At 40.1% G+C, this 25,680-nt stretch overlaps 1 protein-coding gene across 1 annotated transcript in view; it reads right to left on the bottom strand.

Annotated features, from left to right (window-relative positions):
* Positions 1–25,680, bottom strand: part of GRM8 (glutamate metabotropic receptor 8) — a 1,454,623-nt gene that overhangs the window by 176,358 nt on the left and 1,252,585 nt on the right. Inside the window, exon 8 of the mRNA XM_077474080.1 lies at positions 9,225–9,361. Within this exon, the coding sequence (XP_077330206.1) occupies positions 9,225–9,361 (137 nt within the window). The remainder of the gene's footprint in view (positions 1–9,224; positions 9,362–25,680) is intronic.

Genomic DNA, 25,680 nt, shown 5'->3' with positions numbered 1-25,680 from the left:
TGCAGTTTTGGTTACTGAAGCCCCTCGATTCCCTCTTGAAGACCGAGGAGAAGAATAAATTCAATACCTTCGCCATATCCCCATCCCTTGTAACCAGATGTTCTTCCTCATTCTTTATGGGGCCTATATGGTCTGTCCTCCTTTTTTACTGTTTACATACTTAAAGAAATTCTTGGTATTTTTTATCATTGGAGTTAAGCCATCCTTTTGTTTGCTCTTTTAAATTTATTACCCAATAGGATGCATTGGCTAATGCCCTTATTTAATATGCTCTTAAAGCAAACCCATCTCTCCTCCGTGTTCTTTGTTCCTAAGATTTTATCTCGATTTATGTCTTCTAGCAAGGTTTGTAGTTTAGGTAAGTTGGCTCTTTTGAAATTCAGTGTCTTTGTATTCCCCTTATGTTTCCTATTTGTGTCATTTATACTGAAGCCAATTGATCTGTGATTGCTGTTACCTAAATTTCCTGTATTTCCACATCTGTTGTCGGGTCTGTATTGTTGGTAATCAGTAGATCCAGTAACGCTTTATTTCTAGTTGGTGTGTCTACCATCTGATCCATAAAATTGTCCTGCATGACATTTAGGAATTGGCGAGCCTTAGATGAATGCGTGGTTCCCTCCGCCCAGTCTATGTCTGGATAATTAAAATCCCCCCTTATGATAACACTTCTCATCCTTGCTGCTAATCCAAATTGTGATAGGAGATCTGTCTCCCGTTCCTCCCCCAGGTTAGGGGGCCTATAGTTTACTCCCAGTATTATTTCCCCCTTAGCAGCTCTACCCATAAAGATTCCACCTCCTTCCTAGCTCCCTTAATGATGTCATCTCTCACATTCACTTGTACATTATTCTTGTTATATAGTCATACCCCTCCCTTTTTTTCCTTTCTGTCCTTGCGATATACCCTTGAATGGTTGCCAGCCAATCATGAGAGCTGTTAAACCGGGTCTTTGAAATTCCCACAAAGTCCAAATCCCCCTCGTACAACAGTATCTCTAGTTCACCCATCTTGTCCGCCAGGCTCCTGGCATTGGTGAAGATGCCATGTAGTTTAGACCGGTCACATATTATCCTCTTATTGGGTGTGCCAAGATTGCAACTAGGACTTGCTACTACACTTACCTTGGGCTTATGTGCCTTGATCAACCTTTCATACCCTTTACACTACCCTCTGGAATCTGTTCCACGTTGACTATCTCTACCTCTGGACCCTCCCCCCATAGCCTAATTTAAAAACCCCTCTAACATTTTGGCCATCTTTATTCTCAGCTAATCTCCACCCTCCTCATTTAGATGCAGTCAATGCCTTCTACAGTACTGGTTATCGATTGAGAAGTCAGCCCAGTCCTCCAGGAACTCAAACCCCTCCTTACTACTCCAGCTCTTCAGCCACTTGTTTACTTCCCTAATCTCCCTCTGCCTTTTTGGTGTGGCTCGATGTACCGGTAGTATTTCTGAGAATACTACCTTGGGGGTCTTTTTCCTCAATTTAGCTCCCAAGTCCCTAAAATCGTTCTTTGGGACACTCCATCTGCCTCTGACTTTGTCATTGGTGCCAACGTGCACCATGACAGGTTGGTCTTCCCCAGCCCCTCCTAGCAATCTGTCCACCAGAGCCGAGATGTGCCGAACCTAAGTGCCTGCTAGATAACATACAGCTCGGTGCTTCAGGTCTTTGTTACAGATTGGCCTCTCTGTCCTTCTAACAATTGAGTCCCCTACCACCAGAATCTGCCTTTCCTTTCCCTTCACTTCTCCCCTCACTCACAATGGAGGTATTCTTCCTCCAGCAGCTAGGAGAGTCCCTCAGCTCCAGCAGTCCTGGTCCCTGACTGGGATCACCAATGTCACTCAATGGAGCGTACTTATTGGGATGCTCCAGCCCTGGATTAGCCTCCCTGGCACCTCCCCTTCTACCCTTCCTGACTGTCACCCTGATGAGGAATGGGGATTATACCCTGTCCAAATTACCTAACAACTAGCTTCCTCGCACTATTAACAAGACAATACACAGGTACTCAACCAGACAATACACAGGCACTCGCAGACCTATGTGTACTCACAGACCTGCATGCACTCACAGACCTACATGCACTTGCAGACCTAAGTGCCCTCGCAGACCTAAGTGCCCTCGCAGACCTACGTGCACCCGCAGACCTACGTGCACCCGTGAACCTAAAAGATCCCTCCAGTTCTTCCCCTCTGCTTCCTCATGACAGGGGTGGGTCTCTGTCAGGAACTGGGGAGACTAGAACCATGTGGACTGCCAGAGAATGCCAGACACAAGTAGTGAAAAATAATATCATTTTTTTAAAAGATAAGTGAATAACAAAAATATGAACGCAGCTCCAACATACCAAACTGTGCAAAACAAATCAAATAACCAAATAGTGACCCACAAAGAACAACTGTCTAAACTAAGTATATACAGAATATAGGGAATACCAAAATTGTAATTGTAGCCGAGCCAGGGTCATACACAAGATCAAGCAGTGGGAGTCGGGAGCAAGACAGGGCAGGAGAAGGGTAACAGGAGCTGGAAAGAGCAGATGGGAAGGGATCAGGCTGCAGGCCAAGGGTCCAGGAACAGATGCAGGGTTCAGGTACACAGGATTCAACACAGGTCAGGGCACATGGATAGAATACCAGGGCAATGAGTGCATTCATTTGCCGGGTATATATACACACCTACTGCAATCAGTAGACAGGAGACACCCACTGGTGGACACTGGAACTGTGGCCCATAGGAGAGACAGCACCACTGACATTACCCCCCCCCCCCCCCCCAAAGGAGCAACCTCCGGACGTTCCAACTAGTCGTAGCTGCAAAATTTCATGACATCAAGCTGCTCCTTGGTTAAAGGATCATCAGAGGTTGGCTGGAACACAGGCATATCAAGCTGGGCAGCAGACAGAAGCACATCAAGCTGGGCATCAGGCAGAGGCACTTCAAGCTGGGCATAAAAATACTAATATAATACTGCGCACTCTGGATACAAAGATTGAAATGGTGGGGAGGGAAAGGAACAATGGATATATCAGTTTACTTTTTCAATGATAATTAGTCCATGTGAGTATTACAACAATGTAACTAATATAAAAAAGTTGTCCATGGAGGGCTGTCAGTTTCGAGTTATAAATGAATAAAAACTCTGGAATAGACAAAAGAAAAGGGAACAGCGCCCTCTAAGTGCAGTAAGTTAGCTTAATTTAATAAAAGTAGTAGGTTAAAATCCACTCAGAAAGGTGTTATTTACAAATGGGCATGTAGTGTCATCCTCTCGTAAAGACCGGGTGGAGAGGAGTCAGTCCGGTGTGGATGTAGCGGTGACTATGGCTCCGCAGTGCGATCCTAAGTCCGGGCACACAGCTGGTTCACGGTGCTTCTGGGTAGTCTGAAAGGCGATCATTGGCATACACCGCTTACACTTCCGGGTCAGGACGGCGGGGAGATGCATTGTGTTGGGACATGTGTGTCTCTTCCTCAGGCTTCATGGTGGCCATCTTTAGTTGGAGCATAATATACCCACACAATTTAAAGGATGGTTTTAGCTTGCTAGTTGCAAGTCTAGCCTTGATGTTTTTGTCTCTATGGTAACAAACCATGTGACTTTGAATTGTGTGGGTATATTATGCCCCAACTAAAGATGGCCGCCAGGAAGCCTGAGGAAGGTACACGCCTGTCCCAAATGCAATGCACCTCCCCGCCGACCTGACCAAGAAGTGACATCCGCTAGTGTGAGTGGTGTACGCCGATGATCACCTTTCTGACTACCCAGAAGAACCGTGAACCAACTGTGTGCCCAGACTTAGGTTTGCACCGCGGAGCCGTAGTCAACGCTACATCCATACCGGACTGTCTCCTCCCCAACTGGTCGTTACGAGTGGATGACACCTTTGTAAATAACACCTTTGTGAGTGGATTTTAACCTACTACTTTTATTAAATTAAGCTAACTTACTGCACTTAGAGGGTGCTGCTCCCTTGCCTTACATTAAGCTGGGCAGCGGCTAGAGGTACATCAAGCTGGGCAGCGGGTAGCAGGACATCAAGCTGGGCAGTGGGTAGAGGCACATCAAGCTGGGTAGTGGGCAGAGGCACTTCAAGCTGGGCAGCAGGTAGAGGCACATCAAGCTGGGCAGTGGGTAGAGACACATCAAGATGGGTAGTGGGCAGAGGCACTTCAAGCTGGGCAGCAGGTAGAGGCACATCAAGCTGGGCAGTGGGTAGAGACACATCAAGATGGGCAACAGGCACAGAATCAGCAGGTGGGGAACTGGATCATCAAGTTGGGTATATATACATACCTTCTGCAATCAGTCTCAGGTGATGCCTGATTGCAGGAGATGATGACGGCTCCAGACGTGTGGCCCATAGGAGAGACAGCGCCACCAGCAGGTGAAACCTTTCCTGACAGTCTCCATGTGACATCATGAGGGGTGGAGTCTCCAAGTGAAACCCCTGGATGCCCATGCTCCATGGCTATATACGAACAGGCAGACACTGGACCTGACAAAACAGTGGGAGCCAGCATCGGAGGCGGGCCGGGTCAGAAGAGGACCGGGTCGGTGGAGGAAGAAATCATCAGCAAAGGAAGAAGTCATCGGCTTCTTGAATGGGAGAAGAAGCAGAGGGAGAAGAAGTGGAGGGAAGAAGAAGCAGAAGAAGAAGACACAAAGCTATGATGGGATATTCTTTATTTTTAATAAAGGATTTTCAAAAAACACTATGCTTTTTTTTGGTGAATGGGTAAGGGTACAATGTACCCCATACTCATTCACATAGGGGAGGGTGGGATCTGGGGGCCCCTTGTTAAATGGGGCTTACAGATCCTGATAAGCCACCTGCCCACAGAACCCCAAAACTGCTGCCTAGGGTTGTCAGCAAGAGGTCCTTGTCCCCATCAACATCAGGACAAGGTGCTTTGAAGTGGGGGGGCAGAGCCAAGAGCAAAGCACCCACCCTCCCATGTTGAGGGCATGGGGCCTGGTATGGTCCATAAGAGGGGTGGCACTCGCTCCCCCCTGCTCCTTTACTGAGCTGCATGCTCAGATAAGGGTCTGATATGAATTTTGGGGGGACACCATGCCATTTTTTCCCCTCAAAATCCATACCATTCAGTCTGGTATGGTCCTGGGGTGGGAACCGCATTTTTTTCTGGCGTGGGGTTCCCCCCTCAAGATTCATTCCAGACTCAAAGGGCCTGGTATGGTTGTATCAAATTAGGATTCCGTTCATTGAAGTTGAATGAAAGTCAGACATGAAGAGAAATGTTGTATGACTTTCATCTATGACTTCCAGCCTCAGATGGTACAAGCAAAGGATTTACTTAAACCCCTTACCACTGCCCTGCCAATATAATTGTTACTTTCTCTAGCACAATGACCTGTGATGGAGATACGTTAATATACGTCTTCCCCTTAAGAGCCAGCAACCAATATTTCACAAGGCTGCTTGCTCTCCACAATAATGTGATAACTATGACAACTCTGATATAGTGATAACATGCAGGATGTAGGCTTCACTGATGAAAATGGAAGCCTTTAGCACGCAGATAAGCATCTCCACATTCAGGCTGCAGTGTTGTTATGGGGTGCCAACTATTTAACCACTTAAGGACTGAGCCTCTAAGATTTTGTGTTTACAAGTTAAAAACTGTTTTTTTTGCTAGAAAATTACTTAGAACCCCCAGAAATTATATATATTTTTTCTAAAACCCTAGAGAATAAAATGGCGGTTTTTGCAATACTTTATGTCACAAAGGGCCTGGTATGGTTGGATCAAAGATGGATCCTGTTCATTAAAGTTGCATGGCAGTTGGACACGAAGTCGCAGGGAAATGTTGTATGACTTTCATGCCGGATCAGCCCCAGATGGTACACGCAAAGTCTTTACTCAAACCCTTTACCACTGCCCTGCCAATATGATTGTTACTTTCCCTAGCACAATGACCTGTCCTGAAGATACATTAATATATGTCTTCCCTTAAGAGCCAGCAGCCAACACTTCACAAGGCTGCTGGCTTGCCACAAAAGATTTGGAATCAGAGTGGTTACCAATAATGTGATAACTATGCTGACTCTGATATAGTGATCACATGCTGTAGGCTTCACTGATGAAAATGGAAGCCTTTAGCATGCAGATGAGCATCGCCACATTCAGGCTGCATTTTTTTTATGGGGTGCCAACTATTTAACCACTTAAGGACCGAGCCTCTTTCTAAGATTTGGTGTTTACAAGTTAAAAATAGTTTTTTGCTAGAAAACTACTTAGAACCCCCAAACGTTATATATATATTTTCTACTTAATGTGATTGTAGCCGTATTAGTGCAATTGTGACAGAGAAAATTGAGTACTGTCCGTGATACTTTTTTTATTTGCACTAACATAATTTGTAAATCAGTACTGCTTGGACCTTGAAGAAGGGGACATACCCGAAAGCTTGTCCTGAAAATTGTTATGTTAGTGTGAATAAAAAAAGTATCATGGACAGTACTCAATTTTCTCTATATATATTTTCTAACACACTAGAGAATAAAATGGCGGTTGTTGCAATACATTCTATCACAAAGTATTTGCGCAGCGGTCTTACAAGCACACTTTTCTTAAAAATAAGACAACAGTAAAGTTAGCCCAATTTTTTTTGTATTGTGAAACATAATGTTACACCCAGTACATTGATACCCAACACTTCAAAATTGCACCCGCTCGTGGAATGGCGACAAACTTTTACCCTTAAAAATCTCAATAGGCGACGTTTAAATTATTCTACAGGTTGCATGTTTAGACTTATAGAGGAGGTCTATCACTAGAATTATTGCTCTCGCTCTACCAATCCCGGTGATACCTCACATGTGTGGTTTGAAAACTGTTTTCATATGTGGGCGCTGCTCACGTATGCGTTTGCTTCTGCATGCGAGCTTGGCAGGACAGGGTGTATTTAAAAAAAAAAAATCGGATTTATTTTATTTTTATTTTTGTTTAATTTATGTACACTGTTGTTTTAAAAAAAAGTGTCACTATTTTTACCATTACAAGGAATGTAAACATCCCTTGTAATAGAAAAAAAGCATGACAGGACCTCTTAAATATGAGATCTGGGGTCAAAAAGACCTCAGATCTCATATTTACACTAAAATACAATAAAACAATTTATGAAATAAAAAAAAAATATCCCTTTAGGATCTATGGGTGGAAGTGACATTTTGATTTTGCTTCCGCCCTGCAGTGGTATGGAGCTGGATGGGCCATCTTCCCCTCACTTGTCTCCATGCCAAGCCAGGGATAGGACACGATTGCCTCCGGTGCCCTCCACTGCCCTCTGCCACCCTCTGCCGTTTACTGGAGCTGTCGGCAGTGGCGGAGGGCGGTGGAGAGCACAGGAGAGTGGCGGGAGGGGGTAGGCCTCACCCGCCTCCTATAAAAGTGATATTGCGGCAAATCCACCACAGAGACCACTTTTATCTTGAAGTGGACCTCCCACTGAAGAAGAGGATACCAGGGTTATGGCAGCTAGCTGCTACCATAACAACTGTATTCCTCTTCAAAGTAGTGGCGTAAAATGATAGCGGGTCATCCATAAGCAGTAGTGTAAGTGTCTAAAACATTTCCATTATTTAAGATAATAATATGCTATTTAAGGCTAAGTTCACACTGCTGTGATCAGATTTTGATTCAACTTTCAGTGTGATTATACAGTGCAACTGGGATTCAACTTTGATAAGGTTTGCATATTCTATGAAGCTAAAATCATACTGGAATTGCACCACTTTTTCAAAAATTTCAACAGGCTGAGCTGCATTGATGTTTTAGTGCACCACTGAAAACAATGTGATTTCCACGGTCACGTGATTCTGTAAGACTCAAGTCGCATCTGAAATCACACTAGTGTAAATGGAGCCTAAAGAAAGGTTTAACTCCTGCTAATTTGGAATATATATATTAGTCTTGAAATACTACCTAGAATCAATATTTTAGATGACATTAAAATACCTTTACATATACCTATATATATATATATATATACCTATATATATATATATATATATATATAAAAACTAAGGATGGGCTCAGGCATGTTCTCAGCTCCACATGCCTGCGCCCGCCAGGCCAATCACAGGCAGTGAGACATTTCCTGATCCATGGCTGTACAGATTGGGAAATGTCTCACTACCTGTGATTAGCGCTGCACAATGTCAGCTTCCTGGCGGGTGCAGGCACATGGAGTTCTGAACACGCCTGAGCCCATCCTTATATATAACCAGTTAGTAAAGCAGGTTAGACAGATAGCACTGAAAGCTGTTCAGCTCCTTATTAATAACACCTTAATTTTATGCCCTTTTCATTCACTGCCAAATAAATTGTTTTTCTTTCATAGCATTTCACTATTTTATTTTCTGTTTTACTACTAACTATATTGTTACAAAAGGTGTAAATATATATTTGTTTGCACTTTTGCATATTTTTTCTTTATTTCACGCTTAGGTTTAGAAAAGAATAGGGGGTGAAGCTCCCAAAGCAATTATTTCACTGCTGGTCATTTGGTCAATACTGAAAGATGACCCTGCAGAAACAGAAAAAAGTAGGACATATCCACCATTCTTTTATCCTTCATGAATATTTGTCTTTCAGAAGTTTATAGTTCCCTAGGGAGAGTGAAGTAGTAATAACAGATTTTCTTCACTGGCATTGCTGGGTTGTGACACACATTGAGGCCATTGTGTGCACCAATGTTCATGTACAACAAAAAAATAAAAGGTAAACTATATTTTTGAAATACAATTTTTGTTAGGTCTACAAGGTTATAAACATGTTTGTATAATTGTCTACTTATCTGTTTAAAGTCTTTATTTTACAGATAAACATTCATTACAGGTTGTATATATGACATAGTGTTCATAACGTTTGTAAGTATGTTTTGTAGAATCACATCCTCTACATAAGTAAAAGAAATCTACAGGTGAGGAAACATATTTATGTGGATTGTATATGCATCTTTCTTCTACAATTATATTTTAGCTTGTGAATATATAATATAATCCTGTAGGCAATTTTAGTACTATTAGGCTGGGTTCACACATGACATGCATATGAAAATGTGTTGCAATGCTATATATTGATGCTTGTTAACAAACTAGCCAATTTACTACAGAAATATCAAAAATATACTTTTGTTTAATATAATACAAAAGAGTCAGAACTGTGCAGAAAAATTCTACTTACATTAAGGTGTAATTGATTTGTCCAGTGTCCAATCATCTTGTATTCTGTCGTCTTGTTTATGATTTGGTACTGGTAAATGTCATACCGTCCAGGAGCATCTCCATTTTCATTGTATGTAACCGGTGTTCCAGCGCTACCTAAAAAATGATATATTTAAAGGACACATTAAACTGGTACCTCAAATGGGAGCTATAACAATAACCTTATCAGCATGAGTTTCCCATCAAAGCAAAATGGCTTTGTACACAGTGAAAAAATGTACTGTAATTGATATTAATACAAACTATATTAAAACTGTATGAAAACGTGCAAAGATTTCCAAACACGTGGCACTAAAAAACCGAACAAAATTATATAAAAAAAATAAACTATCACTTATTACTACTAAGTATTTTAACACCTAAAACATAATTTCTCATATTGCTTTTTACTACAATAATTAGTGAGGGAGGAAGAAAAATAAAAGAACCGCACATAATCATTTTTGTAGGGAATTAGCATCTACCCTGCAAAATGTACACATTGTGCATATTGATGCCTCGCACACACAATCAGACTTTCCGATGGGAAATGTTCGATGACAGGCTGTTGGTGGAAAATCCGACCGTGTGTATGCTCCATCGGACAATTGTCGGATTTTCCGCGGACAAATGTTGGCTAGCAGGTTTTCACATTTTCCACCACCAAATGTCTGTTGTTGGATTTTCCAAGCATGTGTACACAAGTCCAAAACTCCAAAATACAAACACGAATGCTCGGAAGCAAGGAGGAGCCAGAAGTGGTCGGTCTTGTAAACTAGCGTTCGTAATGGAGAATTAACATTTGTGATGTGGCAAATTATGAAATCTCCAAATGCAGCACACATTCTCTTCTTCTTTAATGGGATAATATGAATCTGCTTTGCTGGTAAAACTGATGGAGTTATTGCAAATAAATTTTTAAAGGCTTTTTTTTTCTAGTCATATCAAGAATAATATTATTATACTTGGTTTTTTTTTGTGCAAGTTACCACAACACCATTATCCCGTAGTTTTTAAGATCAAAGATACAACTATGTTGGTGTCCCTTGTTAATTTAACATTGTATTTTTTTAAATTTAACTGCCTACTCCCAAACTGTCATTTGAAGTAAAACACATACCCAAGTATTATTTTCCACAATGTTTTTATTGTGCATTAAAAAAAGAAAACAAATACAATTAGACATGGTATCTGCCAACAGAACTTAACCAAAAAGTGCATTCTATGCATCCAAAAATATAGAAAATATAACAAATTAAATCATCATTATTCAACCAAAAAATTAAATAAAACTCTCATACATGTGTCCTGCTTCTTAATATAGAAAGTCAACAATAGAAAGAGTTGGTGAAAGCAGAGATAATTCCGAAAATCACCCGGATTATTCTCCTGGAGCTCCCGCATCAAAGGCATATGACATAATTGGTCACAATTAATAAAGCAACCAATTTTTTGATCCTCCTCCTCATGTTCCTGGACCAGACTTAGGTCAAAGCAATAACTCCAAGGCCCATAATAAATAACACATTGTCTCCTCCGATTCCCGCAACATGGCTGGTTGACGAACGGGCATTCAGAAACTAATAGAAAAGCACAAAATGAAAAGCGCAAATTGAAAAGCGTGAATCAACACTCACCAAACTTCTACTAACATGAAATTAGCAGAAGGAGCCCAAAGGGGGGCGCATGACAATTGAACTCTTTATTGGCTTGTAGTACATCTAGTACATCACTACATTCGTGTTTGTTGGCCCACAATTGCTTGCCGTTTGTATGCAAGATACGTTTTTGGCAAATGCCCTTCGGACAAAAGTTCAAGGCTTTGTCTGCAGAAAATCCAATTGTGTGTACGAGGCTTAACGTTAAATTCATAGCGTGGAGTGAAAAAACATGCTCACAGTTTTCAACATCACTATTAGGGGGGTATTTTTCAAAAAATTCTCAGAAATATCCATCCTGAGAAACTGCATGTACTGTGTTAATGCTGACAAAATTGCATGGTACTAGGCTATTCTCTCTCCAGGTCAGGTATTCTTTATTCAAAAGAATAACACAAATCAGGAGAAAACTGCATTATGGCCACTAGTTGGAACTGATGATGACAGGAAATAAATACTTATTTACTAAGATTGTTAGCATTATCTAGTGGTCATAATTAAGTTTTTACCTGATTCACTCTATTCTTATGATTGCAGAGCATCTGACCAGGATAGAAAATAGACTAGTAACATTGCATTTTGCCAGCATTTGCACAGAACATACGTACATCCTCTTTTGCTGAATAAATAGCTATGCAAATTCTTACAAATACACCCATTAGCATGGAATCATTATCATTAAAGTGCAGCTCAGTTCCTTGTGTGTTCTCTTAATCAACCTATAAACAATATATAATACGCCAAATAATACCCAAAAACGTTATTTAAAACCTGCGTGCCCAAAGTTATATACACTTTTTACAATGTACGAAAATATACATCAAGACCTACATATATACAACATTCTCCTTAAAATTACCAATCATATGCAAGCAAAAATTTTTTTTTTTTTTTATTTTCCTTGCATACAATTTTCACTTACATTAACTTCATTCACTAACCAAAGTACAAACTCACCTTAAAAAGTGAACATAATATACTCTTTTAGAAAATTAACCTTATTATTGGAAATATACGCTTTTCTTTGAACTTACCCATACCTAATCTGCTACTTTCAGTATGTGACATGTTTATGTGACATGTTTATGTCACATGTACATGATCCTGGTGCCTTAGGGCAGCAAAATTGCCTTTTATTGCCTTTTATTGGCTCATGGCACATTTAGCATTCTTTTCATTTTCATAAATCTCACGTATCAAATAGTCATGTTCAAACTTCTATTTTAACCTTAAAAATTCAGTCTTCGTATTGAAAGTATTATTTTTTTAATAACAGAACCACTTCATTGTACAGATGAAACAGACAAAAATTTCTTACAAAATACCTACCATAATTTTCCTTTCCTGATGGACTCCATGACAGCATACATATGGGTTAACCCAACCTCCTCTCCAATTCTGTAGAACCCCCCTTCAGGAATTTTAGCTCGGTGCCAGGCTGCGTTCCTTAACTATCCTACTCTGACACTGGGAGAGAACTGGCATGGAGTCCATCGAGAAAGGAAATTATGGTAAGTATTTGATAGGAAATTGTGCATTTTCCTGACAGACTCCATGGCAGCACACCTACTGTGTGGGAAATAACTAGCCATACCACCAAGGGCAGAAATGTTGAACAAAAGCTTTAATTTGCACCTTCAACCAACAGGACTTTCAAACCAAAATCGACAGAGGATAAAGAAGCAGCCTTCACACAATAATGAACCATAAAAGAGTTGATTGAGGACCATGAGGCCGCCTTGCAGATAACATCAGTAGCTGCATGCCGCAATGCCGCTCCAAGTTGTAGAAATGCTCCTGGTCAAATTCACTGTTATTACCTCAAGGGGAGCCAGGCCCTTAGCCCTGTAAGCTTGCTATATGGCCTGAATGATCCAAGCCACTATCATCCTAAACGAGGCTCGCTTCCCCTTGTTCCTCTAGGCAAAAAAAATGAACAGATGAACCGAAAGCATGAAAGAGGCCGTAATATGACTTCAGAGTCTCTCTCACATCTAGGACATGTGCGTTGGCACTTTCAGAAGCTTTAAAGGTTGGTAGAGCGATTTTCTGGTTCTCGTGAAAGACTGGTGTTACCTGAGGATTTGAGTTGAGCATAGCTATTTACACCACTCTGGGAAGAACATTAGAAAAGGCAACTTGTAGCCAGGGGCTCCAATTTCAGATACTCTTTTAGCCGATGTGAGACCCACAAGAAAAGCGGACTTGATGGAGAGGTGCTAACAGAGATAGACTTGACCTCCCCTCTGATACAGATCCTGAATATTAAGGATCAAGAATATTATGAACTGGATCATTACATGACCAGTCAGCAGCAGACAAGTATTCTGCAAACTTTGACCAGATTCTCCCATAAACTTTGTCTGCGCTCACTCTCCTAGTATTCATGAAAGTGGAGAGGACTCTAGAGAAGCAGATGAGGGCCTCCAATCTCCCCTTCTCATGAACCAGACCACCAGATGTAACTGTGCTGGACATTGATGTAGAATTGCACACTTCAACAGAAGATCTGGCCTGAGATGGGAAGGGGTACTGGGTCCTGGTAGCTGAGCTGTACTAGCAAGGGGAACCATGGCCTGTTTGACCAAGATAGCATCACTGCCATTACCTCATGCGGCCTGTCAGGAAAATACATTTTCTCCTTTATAGATAACATTGCTTTACATTTTATATTGTAGATACAGCACGACTTTGGGTTATGCAAATATAAGCTTGTTTACTTCAAAGTTAAATGCTGCCCTTGTAGCTATCATCATAATTATTTTAATTTACTCTATTAATCTGTGAATCTAATCAACTTTTATATGAAATGTTTCATGCATGTCCTAAAATGGCTGTCATTTTTTTTCTAGTAAAAAAGCTTAACATCTTTTTTAGCATTAGTAGTATCTAAGAAGGGGGTACACAGGAAGATGTTGATGACTCTAAAATATTTCAGCTGCAAATATTTAGCAATTTTTGTATATATTTGATTTTAAAGCTACTACACACATTTACAACATTGTAGACTTTGACAGTGATTGTATGGAAATAATATTAGTATTAGCGCACAGCCACAAAGATAATGTGATTGATATATTAGTAGAAAATGTTCACTTTGCAAAATGAATGGTGATTTATCATTATGAATAAGATGAAGATGTTTTTGCTTCAATCTGATCATTTGCAAGCAAAAATCTCCCTTGTACATAATTGTGTATGCAAGGTGAACAAAGCATTAACATCTTCGCTGAGCTAAGTGGTAGGTAAACATTTTCTACTGCTTAAAATTTACCCAAAAGAGTGTTACACAGAACTTTCAGGATTGTATTATGATTGGACTTGATCTCATCCAGCCACCAATAGGTGTGTACAATACACCCTAAATAAACAAAAAAGAGCACATCAATTGCAGGGAGTAGGGTCAGCTATATTCAGAAAAGACCAAAAGCAGGGGATGCTGAGCAAAAATTCAGGAACATATTCATTATATTACATATTCAATTAATCTACAGCAACCAGAGTTTAGTTTACTGTGGTCAGATCTGTTAAAGGTGAACCCCAAGCACACAAACTTTCATTTAAATATACTCCTCTTCCTCTTTCTCCTCTCAACGGTTAAAATTTTTTGGAATGGTGACATATCCTGCAACGTTATCAATAGTAACTATTGACATGGTATAGTGTATGAGGCCTTTAATGATGGAGTTTCTTCCTGCTTGCTGTGAAGATATTTGCCAGCACACCATGGAACGACACAAGTAGCGTTCAAACGGGGGATTTATTGCATGATCACAACACGATAGTGCAACGTTTCGGAGCCACACAGGGCCCCTTCGACATGCCCTTCTTAGATACTACCAATGCTAAACTAAGAAAAACTTGCTTTTTAAAAAAAATGTATGACATACCGGTCTTCTCTGAAGTCTTCTTCCCTCTTCTCTTCTTCTGATGTTGACTCAACGCTCTCTCCGGCTGTAATGCCATGTGCGCAATGTGCAATGACTTATATAGGCATGGGGCGTGGTCACCGGGTGATGTCACCCGGTGACCCTTCCCCTTATGACATCACCGCATAGGGCATGATGGGTGATGGCGTCATAAGGGGTGGGGTCATCGGGTGACTTCACCTAGTGACCAAGCCCCATGCCCATATAAGTCGCTGCACACCGCACACATGGAATTACAGTGTGAGTGAGCATCGAGTCAACATCGGAAGAAGAGAAGAGGGAAGAAGATGATGGAGAAGACCGGGCCACCACTAGCGAAAGAGCAGAAGATAGCGGAAGAGCTCGACAGAAGATAAAGGAGAGCGGGAGAAGAGGCCGGGGAGAGCGAAGAAGTGGGAAGAGACTCCCAAAGTTGGAAGAGACCCCTGGAGCTGACTAATAAATGACTTTGAAAACCTGTCTAGTGTGTTTTTTATGGACACTTTTTATTCCAGGTGAATTGGTAGGGGTACGTTGTACCCCCTACTCATTCACATAGGGTGGGGGGCCAGGATCTGGGGGCCCCCTTATTAAAGGGGGCTCCTAGTTTCCGATAAGCCCCCCACCCGCAGACCCCGACAACTAACGGTCGGGGTTGTCAGGAAGAGGCCCTTGTCCTCATCAACATGGGGACACATTTTTTTAGGGTAGGGGGTCACAGGGCGCCCCTGTTCCCCAAAGCAGCCACCCCCATGTTGAAAAAAATAGAAGTGACATCATTAATGCTCTGTAAATAACCCGTGCATAGAGCAGAGCTAAGGTTATTGAACATATATGAAATTATTACACAATGCACACTAAAATTTAAAATAAACACTAAATAAAAATAAACCTTCACTTGCTTTTTAATTTAGCATTTTTCAGTCTGTCTGTCCTTTATAAAAATGGAGCTGGTGGTGGGCAGGACTATCCTGTGAAAGGTGAAGACTTTGGATAAACTGTATCTCCCAAGATCCCTCATGCACCTTATGCAAATCGGTTGCATGGTATTGGCTGTTGCCAACCCAAGCACCTGGGGGCTTGGAATGCTGCTTGTAACAAGAGTGGGCTGAGCTGAAAGGGGCCTGCAGCTTATGACCATCCTAAAAGCTCATCCATCATAGGAGACAACAGTATTTTTCATGCCTCCTCCCTAGACTTGGGGGGACATGTCATTTCATGTTGTAGTCCTTCTGGATAAAGCTGATATAAAGTTGACAATGCTGCCATTTATCAAGAACTAACCTAGCATGCTCACCCTATAACAGATGATAGTTTAAGAGATAGTTTTAAGATATGGCTTTAGAAGATGGTTTAACCACTTGCTGACCAGCCACCATCATTATACTGCGACAGGTCAGATCATTCCCGCAAATTGCCGTAGGTGTACATTGGCTCCTTTAAGAGCCATAGCAGGCACTGGATGGCAGGAAACTTGATGCATGTGGCCAGTGGCCACAATGTTCACTGGCTACCCATGAGAAAAAGAGCTAGAATGGGGATCTATCAATGTAAACAGACAGATCCCCGTTCTGACAGGGGAGGAAAGAGAGATCTGCTGTTCCTAGTGATTAGGAATAGTGATCTCTCACCTCCTCCAGTCGGTCCTATCCCCCCACAGTTAAAAACACATCTCAGGGAACAAATTTAAGTCCTTGATCACCCCTTAGTGTTAATCCCTTCCCTGCCAGTGACATTTACACAGTAATCAGTGCATTTTTATAGCACTGATGGCTGTATAAATGTCAATGGTCCCAAAAAGCGTCAAAAGTGTCCGACCTGTCCTCTGCAATGTCGCAGTCCTGCTAAAAATTGCAGATTGCCACCATTACTAGTAAAAAAAATAATAATAAAAATGCCATAAATCTATCCCCTATTTTGTAGATGCTATAACTTTTGCGCAAACTAATCAATATACGCTTATTGTGATTTCTTATATATATTGGCCTAAACTAATGAAGAATTTATATTTTTTAGATATTTATTAAAGCAAAAGTAAAAAATATATATTTTTTCCTAAAAATTTTTGCTTTTTTGGTTTATAGTGCAAAAAATAATGATCGAATACCACCAAAAGAAAGCTCTATTTGTGAAAAAAAAGGATGTCAATTATATTTGGGCACAGCGTTGTAAAACAGCACAATTGTCAGTTAAAGTGACGCAGTGCCATAGTGCAAATAATGGCCTGGTAATTAAGGGGGGAAATCTTCCAGTCTGTAAGTGGTTAAATTGGTTTCAATGGGTTATTGAACTTTCCGCAATATTGCTGCTTTTCCAACTATGCTGATAAAAACGTTCCTGTGCATATAAATACTCCCTACCCCAGTAAATGCTAGATTGCCTAGAGCATGTACTGTGTTACATGTTCCAGGCACATATATAAAATTGTTAGTTAACCTTTCTAGAGGTAATCCCGAGTGTGGCTCGGGGTTAACTCTCAGTACCAATCGAGCCACACTCGGGATTGCATCGCAGTATCCAGGTACAGTTACTTACCTTGTCCTTAGGATCCTGCAATGTCCTCCCGCTGTGTCCTCCGGCGGATCTTCCGCTTGATGCATCAATGTTCCGGGCTCCATTCCCTGCAAGCATCGCATTGCATGGGGGAGGATCCCAGCGGCAAATTAAAAAAAGTAAAAAAAAATAACACACACAATACATTGTATTACATTACTGTATCAAATAATTTCACCTCCGTTTTGTCCCTAGTGCTTTGTCCAGTGCCCTGCCTGCACTTTTATATTATATATACCGTTCTTTCTGCCTGGAAGCTTGAGAACGTCTATGGCATCCAAAAAGTGTCCCTCTATGTCAAAGCAGTTTTAGACCAGCTAGAAAACAGTGATAGTGTATTAGAATCACTTGCAGAATTGAGCAAAAGTGATTAGTGGGGAAATTCATCATCAGACACTGAAAGTGAATGACAGCAGTGATTCTGCAACTGAGCTCAGTGATGTACGAACTTGGTGCTCTATTGACTGCACTTTTATATTATATATACTATATATTATATATATATATATATATATATATATATATATATATATATATATATATATATATATATATATATATATATATATACTGTTCTTTCTGCCTGGAAGCTTGAGAACGTCTATGGCATCCAAAAAGTATACCTCTATGTCAAAGTGGTTTTAGACCAGCTAGAAAACAGCGATAGTGTATTAGAATCACTTGCAGAATTGAGCGAAAGTGATTAGTGGGGAAATTCATCATCAGACACTGAAAGTGAATGACAGTGGTGATTCTGCAACTGAGCTCAGTGATGTACGAACTTGGTGCTCTATTGACTGTGGTACGGATCACACAGCACTGAGCCATGAGCAGAATTTTGCTGTCGGTACTTTCAGTGTCTGATGACAAATTTCCCCACTAATCACTATCGCTCAATTCTGCAAGTGATTGTAATTCACTATCACTGTTTTCTAGCTGGTCCAAAACCGCTTTTGACATAGAGGTATGCTTTTCATTGTCCTGATTGTGACGTCAGACTTTGTGCAGTCCCATGTTTCAACATTTTTCATACCCAGGATGTTTACTAAACCAATATGCAGTGTCTAGTAGTACAGTGACTAGTAATATTGCACCCTTCTCTGGACAAATTTCATTGTTTTCGATTTGATTCAATTATTGAATACAATGTGTTATTTTTTATAATTATTTATAGTTATTTATTATATTATAATTTATGATTTTGTTTTTCATACTTTATCATAACCGGGATGTCTACTAGATTCTTGTTTGGACAGATTTAAATGAGTTATTCCTAAGAATTAAAGGCCTACAATATAAAATGCCAAATTTCCATGCAAAACAATGTACTGCTTTGACATTAAAAAATCAGACATGATCAGACCGCCAGGGAGGTTAATAAAATTTGCAATAAGTAATATATAAGGGTCCATTTACATTTTAGTGAACCATTGCAGTGTGATAACACAAATTGAAATAACTTTTTCACCGTCACCAATGTAAGCCATACATTAGAGTAACATGAGCGGTTTGCTTTTTAGCACACATGACTCAGTGTCTGTAAGGCTGATTGATCACTTATAGAGCCTGTGGAAGGGACTGCTGTCCCCGTCTGACTGCCCAACATGTGTCCAGGACATGCCCATCACTTCTGGGTGCTCAGAACTACTGGTATGAACATCCACTGTACAATGTTTTGTGGTGCCATTTACAATAAATGACTCTACTATGTACTGCACATGTAACAAGGATGTATGGTATATTGTAATGTGGGAATGCATGATAAGGCAAGAGTTTTAACCTTGTGATGCAAAACAAACAAGCCTGAGTTAACTCTCTGTGAGTCCTTAGTTTAGAATGATGCATCATCTCACAAAAAAGAAATTAAAGTAAAGTCGATTTTTAATAAAACAAAAAAAAACAGTAAACATGTTCAGGCTATGCAAAATATGTCAGTTAATGCTAGCCTGAAATACACCTAGAGAGCAATCTTTCTGTTAACCCACATAAACCTACAATAACTAACAAGACAAAAAGCTATTTTATATTTGAGGCTTTTCTTTATTAAATGTATGACTTTCCATCAATAATATGTTTTACAATTTTTGAGGCACATTGTTGGTTTAGCTAAAATGTTACATTGTATATGTAGCGCATAAATGATTACTTCAAGATGGACATTCTGACATGTTCCCAACTGGCAAAATCTAAATACCAGATAACAAGCATACGTTTTTTCTAAAAAGACATACGAATTATATTAGCCTGCACACAATAAAAAAAGTCTTCAAGTTCACGGGTAACTTGGTTCTTGTTTTGAGGTTGTTTTACATGCGGTGTATTGTGTTCTGAACAGAAAGAGATGAGGGTTGAAATGTACAACAATTATTGTTGGATAATGTTTCTAACTTCTCACAAAGTTTATTTAGTGCATCAGTAAACAAGGTGAAGATTTACAGAAATACTGAGCCAAACCTAAAAAATGGGACTTTAGATGAGGCCATATGAACTAAATACATACACCTCCATCCCCAATATCTTGAAAAATAAAAAATAAAGAAAAGGTGGGACTTTATATGAAGCACTTCACTAGACCAAATGAGCCAATCAATATACACATTGTTTATTATCAAAAGGTCATGCATATATATACCACCATGAATAATAGATTGATGTAACAGTAAGATAATGGATCTCAATTTATACATATAGATATAACATGGTATTACATGATTAGTTCAATATAGAAACATTGTTTTTAAAAAATTCATAAATATCAATAAATAAAATCTAACCATTTCATGATAATGCACAATCAATTCAATATAGTGTATATACATAATAATAGCTCTTAGTATGTAGACCAAGGTATATATAATAGTAGCGATAAAACATGAACAAAGATGGTGGATTGGTTCATTAAAGTATGATATAGTCCAGATATGTATATGTGAATACTGTGACAACGCATCATAAAAAAAAGAGCTCTACGCATTTCGTGGTAACTATACCACTCGTCAGGAGCAGATGCAGGATTTTTTTGGTATCTATAATGAAATAAAGTTACCAAATGAATATAGTAGTCCAAAGTATACAAATATGAAAGGGAGAGGAGAACCACAAAAGTCCCAAACAATCTCACCTATCTGTAGTATATGGGTATAATTGTCGATGATGGCATCAAACGGTAAAAGCAGCTCCCGGAAGTAGCGTTTTCTATAATGTTTTTTACCGTTTGATGCCATCATCGACAATTATACCCATATACTACAGATAGGTGAGATTGTTTGGGACTTTTGTGGTTCCCCTCTCCCTTTCATATTTGTATACTTTGGACTACTATATTCATTTGGTAACTTTATTTCATTATAGATACCCCAAATCCTGCATCTGCTCCTGACAAGTGGTATAGTAACCACGAAACGCGTAGAGCTTTTTTTATGATGCGTTGTCACAGTATTCACATATACATATCTGGACTATATCATACTTTAATGAACCAATCCACCATCTTTGTTAATGTTTATACTATTATATATACCTTGGTCTACATACTAAGAGCTATTATTATGTATATACACTATATTGAATTGATTGTGCATTATCATGAAATTGTTAGATTTTATTTATTGATATTTATGAATTTTTTAAAAACAATGTTTCTATATTGAACTAATCATGTAATACCATGTTATATCTATATGTATAAATTGAGATCCATTATCTTACTGTTACATCAATCTATTATTCATGGTGGTATATATATGCATGACCTTTTGATAATAAACAATGTGTATATTGATTGGCTCATTTGGTCTAGTGAAGTGCTTCATATAAAGTCCCACCTTTTCTTTATTTTTCAAGGTGAAGATTTATACACCCTCCAAAATGTAGCTTTTTTAATAGGATGCAATTTCATATGGAAAGAACAGGCAATTTATAATCAAAGAATCACTGTTAAGCCCCATACACACTATCAGTTTTTCTGCTGATTTTTGTCTTCAGATTTACCAAAACCATGTAGTGCAAGGGCCTGCCTGATTGCATATAAATTGAAACTCCTAAGGTTTGACCTCATATTATATGGTTTTGGTAAATCTGAAGGAAAAAAATCAGCAGAAAATCTGATAGTGTGTATGGGGCTTTAGGTCACAGAGACAAGTATTTGTGATTGAGGCCCAAATAGGCCCAAAAGAACATGTAAAAAATCATGATTTAGCCTGCATTAAACAAAACAATTTTCCCACTGAGGACCTGATAAGCAGCATGTGGAAACATTGGGGTTGATTTACTAAAACTGAAGAGCGCAAAATTCGGGTGCAGATTTGCATAGAAATCAGCTTCCAGATTTTTTTTTTGTCTAAACTTAATTGAACAAGCTGAAGTTAGAAGCTGATTGGCTACCATGCACAGCTCTACCAGACTTTGCACTCTCTGGTTGTGGTAAATTAATCCCATTGTATTGTGTGTTTTTTGGTGCCCCAGGCTCAAACTGCAACGCAAATGTTATTGAGCGATGCAGAATTAATCCTGTACAAAAAGAAGAGAACACGTTTTACAACTGATAAACCATCGTGGAAGCATTCAGTGCTGGGTACCTTTGGTACCGAAATACTGTAATTTAACACAAATATGGATTTGGAAATCCAGATTGACCCTGTAAAGAAGGTGAATACGTTTTTACAACTGCTAAAATATTTGGTGTGGTACCTTGAAACTGCAATAGCAATAAACTACAGCTGTAGAGGCAAAATGAGATAATAATGCTGGCAGACCTACAATGGAGAGATAGACAAGGTGTCTGGCCAGTAGCATATTGTTAATGGTGACCGGATGTGGTCATTGTGGTGGAGCTGATAATAGTGGCAAGAGGTGGTATTTGTTACAAGCTTGGATCAATGGAAAGGGATGCTTAGGGTGTACGCTATAAAGATGATGTTTGGGTCTAGAATCAAATCCAGGGTGGCGTTTCACTCTACTCATTTGCTAGCTTCCCCTGCCCCTCAATTACATGTTTTCCTCCTTAAAACCAGGGTGGTTGCTCACTGCACTCTTTTGTTAGTTGCCCCTGGATGCAGTCCTTCCCACCTGATGATGTGCCACTTTTAATTTCCTTCTCTGCTATCCCTGGCACCCAGGTAAAGTCATATAGTACCTGTTGGCTCTCATTGCCCTCCATTGTTGGTTCCCTAGCCTTTTCCCTGCAGCAGCTGCTCTCTTCCACAGGGGAGCTGGGGCTGCTGGATCACTCAACTTGATGGGACATGATTAAAAAAGGTATTTATACTTTTTTCATACAGGCAATGCAGCATAGGTAGGAGGAGGGGGGGGGGAGAGAATTTATAGGAATAATTGTAATTAGCCTTGCCTTCCACTTTAAAGTGTTACTAAACCCAGGACCCTGCATTCACTATACCTGGTCTCACACAGTACACAGGATATGGAAATACAATTATTTTAGTAAATATGAACTGCTAAATACGTTTTTTTCCCATTAGCAGTATATAGCAGTCTTGTGACTTCTATCAGTTTCCAGCTGAGTACTGGTTAAGCAAGTTCATTTTCATTTTCCTCTGACTTTCTTATGAGGCTGCTTGACTCCTAACCTTCTGTCTGAACAGTGCTGATTTGACCTATGCTGATCATATGCACCCTCCCAAAGAAAGATAAACTCTTTAGCAATACAAATCAAATTGAGCATGTTCAGAGTGCCCTCTAGGCTCTTTACTATCAGGAGATGGATTGGGGACAGTGGAAGAAGGGGAGGATCTTAGAAGACAGGATCAAATACCCTTTTTAAACAATGTGCAGGACTAACCCCTTAGTAAGTATAACAAGCATGCTTTATTGCATATACAGACTGATTTTTACTGTTGTGGGTTTAGGTGAGTGTTTACTGGGACCAAGTAAGAACATAAAAAAACAATGTCAACCAATTAATACAGTAAATATAACAACATGCAAAAACAAACCACACCATATGCAAGGTGTATGTAAGTATAGGGATGTAACAAGAAAAGGGCATGACAGGATTGAGGGCAGACAAGGCTGGGTAAAGCATCATAATTGGTGATGAATGTCAAAGCATCACCGAGAACAGAGAGATGCAGAATGCTAAGATCCATGGCATGTGATGTTTAACTGCTTCCCACCCACCGTATAGTAAAATGACAGACGGGAGGCACACTTTTGTTCTGGGAGGACATTCCTGGGAAACAGCGCATCACCGATCACATAGTTATATAGTTACATAGTAGATGAGGTTGAAAAAAGACACAAGTCCATCAAGTCCATCCTATGTGTGTGATTATATGTCAGTGTTGTTCAGGTGCTTATCTAATAGTTTCTTGAAACTATCAATGCCCCCCGCTGAGACCACCGACTGTGACATAGGCTCTTTATGATGTGATCAGCTATGTCCAATCACAGCTGATCATGGTGTAAACAGGAAATGGCAGTTATCGGCATTCCTCTCCTCGAGCGAACAGTGCGTGAGGAGAGGAGAGCGGGTAAGCGGCATTCCTCAGGGGGGACATCTGCATTGACAATCAGGGCACTAATCATCAGTGTCCTGATAATCAGTGAAGCCCCAACAGTGCCCATCAGTGCCTCCTCATTAGCAACAACTATCAGGGCAGTCTATCCGTGCCCATCAGTGCCACCTATCAGTGCCATCTATCATTATCGCCTATCCGTGCCACCTATCAGTGTCCATAAGTGCTGCCTATCAGTGTTCATCAGGGCCATCTATCATAGTTGCATAGTTAGTCAGGTTGAAAAGAGAGTTCAACTAATTAAAAAAAAAATTATATATATATATATATATATATATATATACAGTGGTGTGAAAAAGTGTTTGCCCCCTTCCTCATTTCCTGTTCCTTTGCATGTTTGTCACACTTAAGTGTTTCGGAACATCAAACCAATTTAAACAATAGTCAAGGACAACACAAGTAAACACAAAATGCAATTTGTAAATGAAGGTGTTTATTATTAAAGGTGAAAAAAAATCCAAACCATCATGGCCCTGTGTGAAAAAGTGATTGCCCCCTAAACCTAATAACTGGTTGGGCCACCCTTAGCAGCAACAACTGCAACCAAGTGTTTGCGATAATGTGCAATGAGGCTTTTACAGCGTCCTGGAGGAATTTTGGCCCACTCATCTTTGCAGAATTGTCCTAATTCAGTTACATTAGAGGGTTTTCGAGCATGAACGGCCTTTTTAAGGTCATACCACAACATCTCAATAGGATTCAGGTCAGGACTTTGGCTAGGCCACTCCAAAGTCTTCATTTTGTTTTTCTTCAGCCATTCGGTGGTGGACTTGCTGGTGTGTTTAGGATCATTGTCCTGCTGCAGAACCCAAGTTCGTTTCAGCTTGAGTACACGAACAGATGGTCAGACATTCTCCTTCAGGATCTCTTGGTAGACAGCAGAATTCATAGTTCCTTTTATCACGGCAAGTCTTCCAGGTCCTGAAGCAGCAAAACAGCCCCAGACCATCACACTACCACCACCATATTTTACGGTTGGTATAATGTTCTTTTTATGAAATGCAGTGTTCCTTCTACGCCAGATATACTTGGACACACACCTTCCAAAGAGTTCCACTTTTGTCTCATCGGTCCACAGAATGTTGTCCCAAAAGTCTTGGGGATCATCAAGATGTGTTGTGGAGAAATTGAGACGAGCTTTGATGTTCTTTTTGCTCAGCAGTGGTTTTCTCCTTGGAACTCTGCCATGCAGGCCATTTTTGCCCAGTCTTTTCCTGATGGTGGAGGCATGAACGCTGACCTTAACTGAGGCAAGTGAGGCCTGCAGTTCCTTGGGCGTTGTTGTGGGGTCTTTTGTGACCTCTTGGATGAGTCCTCGCTGCGCTCTTGGGGTAATTTTGGGAGGCCGGACACTCCTGGGAAGGTTCACCACTGTTCCATGTCTTCGCCATTTGTGGATAATGGCTCTCACTGTGGTTCGCTGGATTCCCAAAGCTTTGGAAATGGCTTTATAACCCTTTCCAGACTGATAGATCTCAATTACTTTCTTTCTCAATTGTTCCTGAATTTCTTTGGGTCTCGGCATGATGTGTAGCTTTTAAGGATCTTCTGGTGGACCTTACTGTGTCAAGCAGCTCCTATTTAAGTGATGCCTTGATTGTGAACAGGTGTGGCAATAATCAGGCCTGGGTGTGGCTAGAGAAATTGAACTCAGGTGTGGACAACCACAGTTATAGTATGTTTTAACAAGGGGGGCAATCACTTTTTCACACAGGGCCATGATGGTTTGGATTTTTTTTCACCTTTAATAATAAACACCTTCATTTACAAATTGCATTTTGTGT

This window comes from Lithobates pipiens, unplaced genomic scaffold (genome assembly GCF_037356315.1).
Source record: "Lithobates pipiens isolate NorthernLeopardFrog02 unplaced genomic scaffold, aLitPip1_a1.2 Scaffold_8, whole genome shotgun sequence".
Taxonomy (NCBI): Eukaryota; Metazoa; Chordata; class Amphibia; order Anura; family Ranidae; genus Lithobates; species Lithobates pipiens.
This window is presented reverse-complemented; position numbering and strand designations above follow the sequence as displayed.